The 7191-nt window shown below is 58.6% G+C and overlaps 2 protein-coding genes across 2 annotated transcripts in view; one reads left to right on the top strand and one right to left on the bottom strand.

The window, feature by feature from the left end:
* TMIGD2 (transmembrane and immunoglobulin domain containing 2) overlaps positions 1 to 695 on the top strand; it is a 5698-nt gene extending 5003 nt beyond the window's left edge. The window contains 1 exon segment of the mRNA XM_006904219.1: positions 370 to 695. Within this exon segment, the coding sequence (XP_006904281.1) occupies positions 370 to 695 (326 nt within the window).
* A 968-nt stretch (positions 696 to 1663) lies between these two features.
* On the bottom strand, positions 1664 to 6976 carry SHD (Src homology 2 domain containing transforming protein D). The gene is made up of 6 exons (XM_006904218.2): positions 6550 to 6976; positions 5564 to 5669; positions 5297 to 5485; positions 4182 to 4305; positions 2963 to 3082; positions 1664 to 1883 (listed from the first exon to the last, which is right to left on the bottom strand). Exons 1-6 carry the CDS (start codon positions 6826 to 6828, stop codon positions 1664 to 1666), a joined length of 1038 nt encoding a protein of 345 aa, XP_006904280.1. The 5' UTR covers positions 6829 to 6976.
* Positions 6977 to 7191: the final 215 nt, after the last annotated feature.

The following is a 7191-nucleotide window of genomic DNA, read 5'->3' as shown; positions in this document are numbered from 1 at the left end:
GGCCGCTGTCGCGCTGGGCACCTGGCTCTGGGGCCGCCACCGCAGCCGGCACAAGGACACAGGTAAGGGCGCAGGTGGCCGCGCGGAGGGCGAATGGTGCCGAGGCGCCACCATCCTCTGGCGACCCCGCCCCCGCGTGGAGGAGGCGGGAACTGCCGCTGCTTGAGAAGGACCATCTGTGTCCCCATTTACCCCTTCCGCAGGGAGGGAGGGCGGGACTGGGAGGAGCCGGAGAAGGCCCATCGCTCCATCCTCGCTTTTCAGAAGCAGAGACGAGGCTCCCAGAGACGGGCTGGGAAGGAAGGGCTAGGTCTCTTAAGTGACTGTGTCTTCTTGGTCTGTATCACGCCCCCCTCCCCAAATACACAGATAACCCTATCTACAGTAACGTCCTATACAAGCCCAGGGGACCCCCACGGAAGACTGAGGCATGGCCTGTGGAGGGGAAGGCGCTGGACATCCCCACGGTCAACCAGAAGCACGAGAGCTTCTATGCCATCTCCTTCCCCCAGCCACCCATCCCCCAGCAGCGTCTGGCCCCCAAACCGTGCCCCAGTCCCAGGCCCGGTCGCCCCGTCTCCACACTCAGAACCTCTCCTTTCCCAGGCTCCTCTGGGTAGCCAAGGCCAAGAGGGTTCCTTGAACTGGGAAGAGGAGTCAGGACCCCAGAGATCCAGAGAGGAGTGGCTATGTAAAGATGTAACTGGGTCTAGGGGTGTCGGGGTGCCAGCAGCCGTCCCCAGACCCCGTCCTCATCGAGTACGCCTCCAGAATACCCGATAAAGGTGTACAAAGAAAACAAACCCAGACTCCATGGCATTTGGGGGTGTTAAAAAGATTCAAGGGGTCATCTGGGGGTCCCAGCCCCACAGGATGGCTAGAGAGACCCACCGTGGCAAGGGGGCTCTGTGGCGACTCACCGGCTCCCCCGTTATCCGTGGAGGTACATGTCCAATTAGCAAAGAAGCGATGTCCCCAGCTTTCAAATTGTGCCCCGAACTGGAAGCCCCCCTCTCCAGCTAGTATCTCCTTCCAGACAGGCTCAGAGATGGGGATGAGGAGGAAGATTGGGGCTCCCCCGCCTTTATCAGCCTCCAGGGGCTCTTGCCTGACTGTCACCTTGAAGTGACACCAGCTGGGCCCGGCTCCCCTCCCCCACGACTGCCGTTTCCATGGGGACAGATGTCCTTCCAGCAGCCGCATCAGGCCTCGGCCGCCTGCCCCACGGGGAGGAGGGGGCTGGAGGGGGCGGGGCTGGCCTGAGAGCCTCGCCCCCGCGGATTCTCCATCTTTTTTATCTGCCGGTCTCCACCGTCTCTGGCTTTCTGAGTTGTGGTCCCTCCCTGCAAGCAATTCAGGCTCCAACCCCAGCTCCATCCCCAAAACGAGGAGCCAGGAAGACCCTGACCCTCAAGGGTCCATCATTCTCATCCTTCCCAGGAGCTGGGATCCTGGCCTCCCAGAAAGGACACTTGAAACATACAATAACTTATTTATTTTTCAGGCCAGAGGAGGGCTTCCAGACATAGTCGTAAACCCCGGAACCCAGAATGGGACCAGGAGGGCGGCCTTGATGAAGACCAGGGCTGGAAGGGTAGGAGGTCTCTCCCTCTGGCCCCCTCGAGGGGAATCCTCTGGGGTGCTGGCCAGTGGCTCTTAGCCCTCAGGGGGAAGGGCAAGGGGCAGGGGCTCCGGGGCAGGGGCTCTGTGTGACCACCGGGTACAGCAGGGCCAAGTGCTCAGCACCCTGCACGGGCAGCGGGCGTGAGCTGTAGTGCAGCACCAGCTCGGGGACACTGGCGAAGGGGCCGCTGTGCTGACCCAGCACCAGCTGGTTCTCCCGGGTCCGTGTGAACTTCAGATGCAGGAAGCCCTGGCTGCTTCTGAGGGACGGCATCACACGGGGCCTTGAGCACCCCAGCCCCACGCATGTTCTCTGACCCTGAAGCTACCTCGTGGCCCCTGGAAGCCAGGCGCCGGCGTCCCCAAATATTTCTGATAAACAGCCATTTGGTGCCAAGGTGTCGGCTTGTTCTACAGTGGCTTGTCCCCTACCAAAGCAGGCTGGAGGTCCTGCCAGGTGACAGTCCCTCCCCCGGAGCACGGACCACACTTTCTCCAAACCTCCTGAGCCTAGTGCTCCCTCGCCCCCAGCCTCCCCACTAGTTAACCTCCAATCTGGGGTCCCTTCCCTTTCTCTCCACCTCTGGTGGGTGCAGTGACAGAACCTGGGGATCATTTTATCAACATTATTAATCTGAATTGAGCACTTCCTGTTTCTGGGGCACCGTTCTCAACATTTTGTCACGTTTTTTTTTTTTCCATTTAATCATTGCCGCTAAGTGGATGTTATTATGATCCTCCCTTCACAAATGAGGCAACCAAGACCCAGAGAGGCTGAGTAATTTAGCCAAGGTCGCACAGCTAGAAAGTGGCGGAGGCAGGATTCGAACCTGCCTCCAAAGCCCTCGGTTTTGGCCTTTGAGGAATCTCGCACTCAGATGCCTAGCAGAATCTTGGAAGTTTTGCACAATCAGGCAAGCCTGGAATCTTAGAGAAGCACACGGAAACCGGGGTCTCAGACTCAAATGCCTGCAGGGCCACTCAGATTTCGGCCTCCGACAGACACAAATGGATATACTTTAACTTTTGGACGGGGGGGGAGGGGGGGGAGTCCAAAGGAAACTGACATCTGGTTCCCCACTTCGCCAGAGTCCTAGATCGTCTGTAAGGCTTCCACTCCACCTTCTTGCATACCTCCAGTGACAGGGAGTTCATTCTCAGTTGGAACCACGCTGATGGTCTCCCTGGAAGCCCCACCCACTGGTCCCATAAGGCCCACCCATCGGCCAGAAAGCCTGTCCACTGGCTGCTAGAGCCACGCCCCTCGGCTCCCACCGAAAGAAAGTATGAAGCATGCAGTCCTGTGACCCTCTGTCCCTCTAGGGGGCTGGGGTCTCACCTGAGGGACAGGGAGCAGTCTTGGGGGCTGGTCTCGCTGAGCCGCACGAGGTAGCTGCCTTCTTTGCAGAGCGACAGGAGGTTCTCCGCATCCGCCCGGCTCAGGGGGCCGTGAAACCACCTAGGGTGCGGGGGCAGATGCCTCAAGAAGGGCGATTCCCCTTCAAATACACTCTGGGGTCTGGGGCAAGGGCTAGTGAACTGCAGGCTAATGAGAGAGAAGAATTCCCTCGGGTTTCTCAAGAGGAGCCTGGTTTTCCTAGGGAGGCAGCTGAGCCCCAGGTCAACGCGGAGCTGCACCCTCCAATTCAACACGTACACCCGACCTTGACCTTAACAGCTTCCCTAGGCTGGATCCCCAGGCGTCCTCAGCCCCCTCTCCAATCCCCCAACTCGAATCGCTTGCATGTCACGAGATTTGCCACATCCTGTATCCATCCGCATCCACCTGTACCAGTCTTAACTATTTTCCTTTAATGTGCTCAAAGAGGTAGCAATTGTGGCCAAGGTGTCAGAGACTGTGAGCAGCAGAGGCTCGGTGGTTGTTTGTATTGAAAGAAAATTTGAAAGAGAATGAACTTCTCACCCCGGCCTTCAGTGTTAATTAGCCAGGTCTGTCTCGCCTACCTAAGAGGTTTGCGTATGACAGTGACAAACACACCCACAGGGCTGGGCTCCGGGGGGGTTTAGGGAGTTCCTCCAGGAGCCCCTAGGCTGGAAGGACACAGAGAAGACCCAGACCCTTTCGGCTTCTGCGCCTCATCCCTGCCCAAAGTCAGCACCTGCTCAAAATTCTGCCCTTCCCAGTTTCATCCCGAGATTTCCTGGGGCTGAGAATAATTTGTCTCTGCTCTCAGGCTTGTAAACCCCGTCCAAGAGAAGAGAGGAGATCCCTTTTTGAGTTAGGTACCCCCTTGGGGATTTTGAGCCCGAGGCTCGGAAAAGTTTAATTACTTGCCAAAACAGCCAGGAGATACAAAGCAGGTATTTGAACCCAGTATCTGATTCCAGAGGGAACTGTTTCCATCTGATTCTGCTTTGCACCTAGCTGGGTGTCTGACACAGCAGGCGCTGGCGCCGGATTAAGATTAGCTGAAGAAATAAGTAAAGTGAATAAATGGGTCAAAGGTCCTCCAGCCCCCCTAGTCCAGGAAATCTGCAGCTGGTGTGGGGCAGGGAGAGATTCGACCGGCTCTTCGGTGTTCCGTTTCCCCACTCACGGCTGTTTCTCGAGGGGCAAGGCCGGGCCCACACGCTCTGCGGCCTGGGGGCCCCTGGGCGGGGGTCTCCGGAGCTCCTTGGCTGAGCCTGAGGTCCTTTCCCACTCCGCACTGTCAAACTGCACTGGAAGGGGAGGGTTAGAGAGGAAAGGGTTAAGTCCAACCTGCCTGGGAGGGGCGGGGCGGGGGCGATCCAGTGGACTCTCAGTAGGAAGATGGTGTCAATGGGGAGACCTATCAGAATCCAGAAGAGGAGGGGTTGGGTGTAAGGCTGGGGCAGGATTGGTACAGGACCACCCAACCGGCCTTCAGAAAAAGGGGGCGTGGTCACCCTCGAGGCTGGCCGCGTGGAAGGGCGGGGCAGTTCCACGAGTGACAAATCAGAGAGCAGGGGGCGTGGCTAGAGGGGTGTTGGACGTTCCGTCCCAATCGGGGTCCGTCTTAGAACTGGAGCACCAACCCCAATATACAGACCAGTAAACTGAGGCAATGAGCCCCAATCCCCCTCCCAGTCATACGACTTATGAGGCAAAGTTGAGTCCGCACAACTCTTCCTGGTCCAAGTTATATTATCTCTTAAGGCTGAACTTACCAGTACCCCTTGGACAGAAGAAGCAAGTCTGGGGACTTGCCCAAGTTCACCCAAGTCTACCTGATGACAGCTACTAAGAAATGCTACTCTCTCACCCAACTCCTATGTAATTGAGCATTTTCCGGCCCTCAAATTTCCAAGCACCCTACGCGGTGGGTACTGTAATGGCCCCCATTTTACAGGCAAGGGAATGAGACTCGGGGAGATTAAGCGATTTTCTCAAGTAAGTGACACAAACCCAGGCCTAGTCTGACACCAAAGCCTTTCCCTGCACTATACTGAGCAGAACGAGTAGGTTCCATTGTACTCTAAAAAGATGTTTCAGTTTCTAAGAAAGATACAGTTTCTTCTGGAAAGAGGAACTCATGCCTATCAGTCATCCACAGCTTAGTGAAAATCAATAAACTACCAAAGTGGCAGATGATTGGGGGTCTGCTTTGTAAGTTGAAGCAGGGGACGTGACCAGGATAGGAAAGAGAGGAATTCGGGCATTCCGAGGTCAAGGCCGGGGTCGGAGAAGCACCTGCAAAAGCCTTGGAGATGTGATCTTTCTTCCACTCCCAAGGCTGGTCATATTCATCCGCCGGCCGTTCGTCCTCCCGGGGCAGCCGGCTCTGTCGGGGCCTCTGCTCTGAAGAAGGCCCATCTGCGGGGTCCTCCTCGTGCTCTTCGTAGGGCGTGTCGTACAGCTGCACTGCTCTGCCCGGCAGTTCTGGGAGGCCAGAGAGACTGGTCAGCTCCCACTCCCACCCGGGACCCTGTCACCCTCCCCCAAGCCCTGCCCACTCACCACTCACGACCCGCTGGGCATCGTAGGGCTCCATGTAGCCGTCATCCGGATGTGGCGGAGGAGGCTGGGCATCAAAGGGGTCCGAGTACTCGGTGTCAACTTCTGCCTGGGGAGAGAGGAAAAGTGAGGGGCACAGGCTCAGGAGGACCAAGGCTGGCTCCGGGTAGCCTCGCTGGGCGATGGCACAGCCTCGGCCTGCCCTCTGGGGGCCATGTGACACGTCGGCTCCACGCAGTTCTGATTCACCTGACATAGACCCCCGCAATTTTAATGTTTATCAGCTGCCAGCCCTGTTCTAAATGCTTTACATGTGTTTACTTGTCATACCAACACACAGCAAGCACATTAACCCCAAGGCACAGAGAGGGCACGGGACTTGCTCAGGGTCACAGAGCCGGTAAGTAAGAGGCAGGTTTAGATCCCAGGCTGTCTGCTTCCCCAGATCCCTGCCTCCTCCTGCCTTTCTCTGTGCCGTCACCCACCACCCGACACAGCCTCTCCTAACCCGGCCCCAGCCGTTCTCCGGCCCCATGGAGGGTTTGCGGGGATCCTCCAGGAGAGGATCACAGGGGCCAGGTCTGGATCTAGAGCCCTGTGACCTTGGGCAAGTCGCTTGGCTCCTCGTCTGTGAGCCTGTTTCCACTAATGGCAGAGACACGCAGGAGCAGCGGTGAGGAAGGTTAGTGCCCGGCAGGGGAGGGAATCCCTCAGGTCTGTTTTAGGACGAGTCCTCCAGCTGCCGAAGGGTGGAACAGAGCGGAAGGACAGGGGACAAAGCAGGTAGGTGTGACTAGCACTGTGCACTGAAAAGGGACAGATATCAAACTTCTCGCCCAGCAGATGGAGGACTAGGGAGTATCTGGCTGGCGCCCTGGCCTGCCCCTGGGGTCACACAGTTAAAACGCTCCCCAGAGTCCAGGGGCCCAGCCCTGCCCTCTCGGCCCAGTCTCCTGGGACCACTCGGCCTGGGACACTTGGCCACTCACCTCTTCCCCTGCACTGCCCAGCAAGACCTTGGCTCTGGCCATCTCGGCTGCCTCCACCTTGATGAGCCGGTGTTTGGGAGAATCGTATTTGGCGTCGCCGGGGCCCGCGGGGTCTGGGTCTGGGCGGCTGTCCGCGTCCTCGTAGGGGTCCTCGAAGTCCAGGTTCTTCTGCTCCCGGTAGGCCCGCAGAATGTCGCTTTCCGTGTAGTCAGGGGTGGGCGGCTGCGGAGGGGGCCTCCGACCGCCAAAGCTCAGGTAGTCCCTTAGCCACTTGGCCATTTGGGCGCGAGTCACGCAAACCTGGCCACTGTCAAGGGGAGCCCCACATGCCCGCTCCCTGGCCCCGTTCGTTCCTTGGCAGAGCCCCCAGGGAGGAGGCAGAGGAGAAGGAGGAAGGTCAAGTGTGCCCCTTGGCGGAGCTCAGAAGAGGGTTAAAAGGAGAGAAAAAGGGGAGAGGAGGGAGGAGGCCCCAAAGCCCACCGGAGCCCGGCGATGGAAGGATCGCGGGGGAAGGGGGCGCCCCGCAGGGCCCCCAACGCGGAGCGCGCGGTCGTCGGTCCCGGGCATCCGCGGAAGCGCGTGGAGTTTCTGCGGGCGGTGCGGTCCCCAAGCGCCACTCGCCGCCCACCGTCTCCGGGAGGC

Source organism: Pteropus alecto, unplaced genomic scaffold (assembly GCF_000325575.1).
Source record: "Pteropus alecto unplaced genomic scaffold, ASM32557v1 scaffold30, whole genome shotgun sequence".
In the NCBI taxonomy this organism is placed as follows: domain Eukaryota; kingdom Metazoa; phylum Chordata; class Mammalia; order Chiroptera; family Pteropodidae; genus Pteropus; species Pteropus alecto.
The sequence above is the reverse complement of the archived record's forward strand: the minus strand, read 5'-3'. Positions and strand labels throughout refer to the sequence as shown.

Coding starts and splice junctions, on each gene's coding strand:
- SHD (XM_006904218.2), bottom strand. CDS start 6,828: ATGGCCAAGTGGCTAAGGGACTACCTGAGCTTTGGCGGTCGGAGGCCC. Junction 5,670..6,549: donor TGGGCAGTGCAGGGGAAGAG/GTGAGTGGCCAA, acceptor CTCTCTCCCCAG/GCAGAAGTTGACACCGAGTA. Junction 3,083..4,181: donor TTGCCCCTCGAGAAACAGCC/GTGAGTGGGGAA, acceptor CCCGCACCCTAG/GTGGTTTCACGGCCCCCTGA.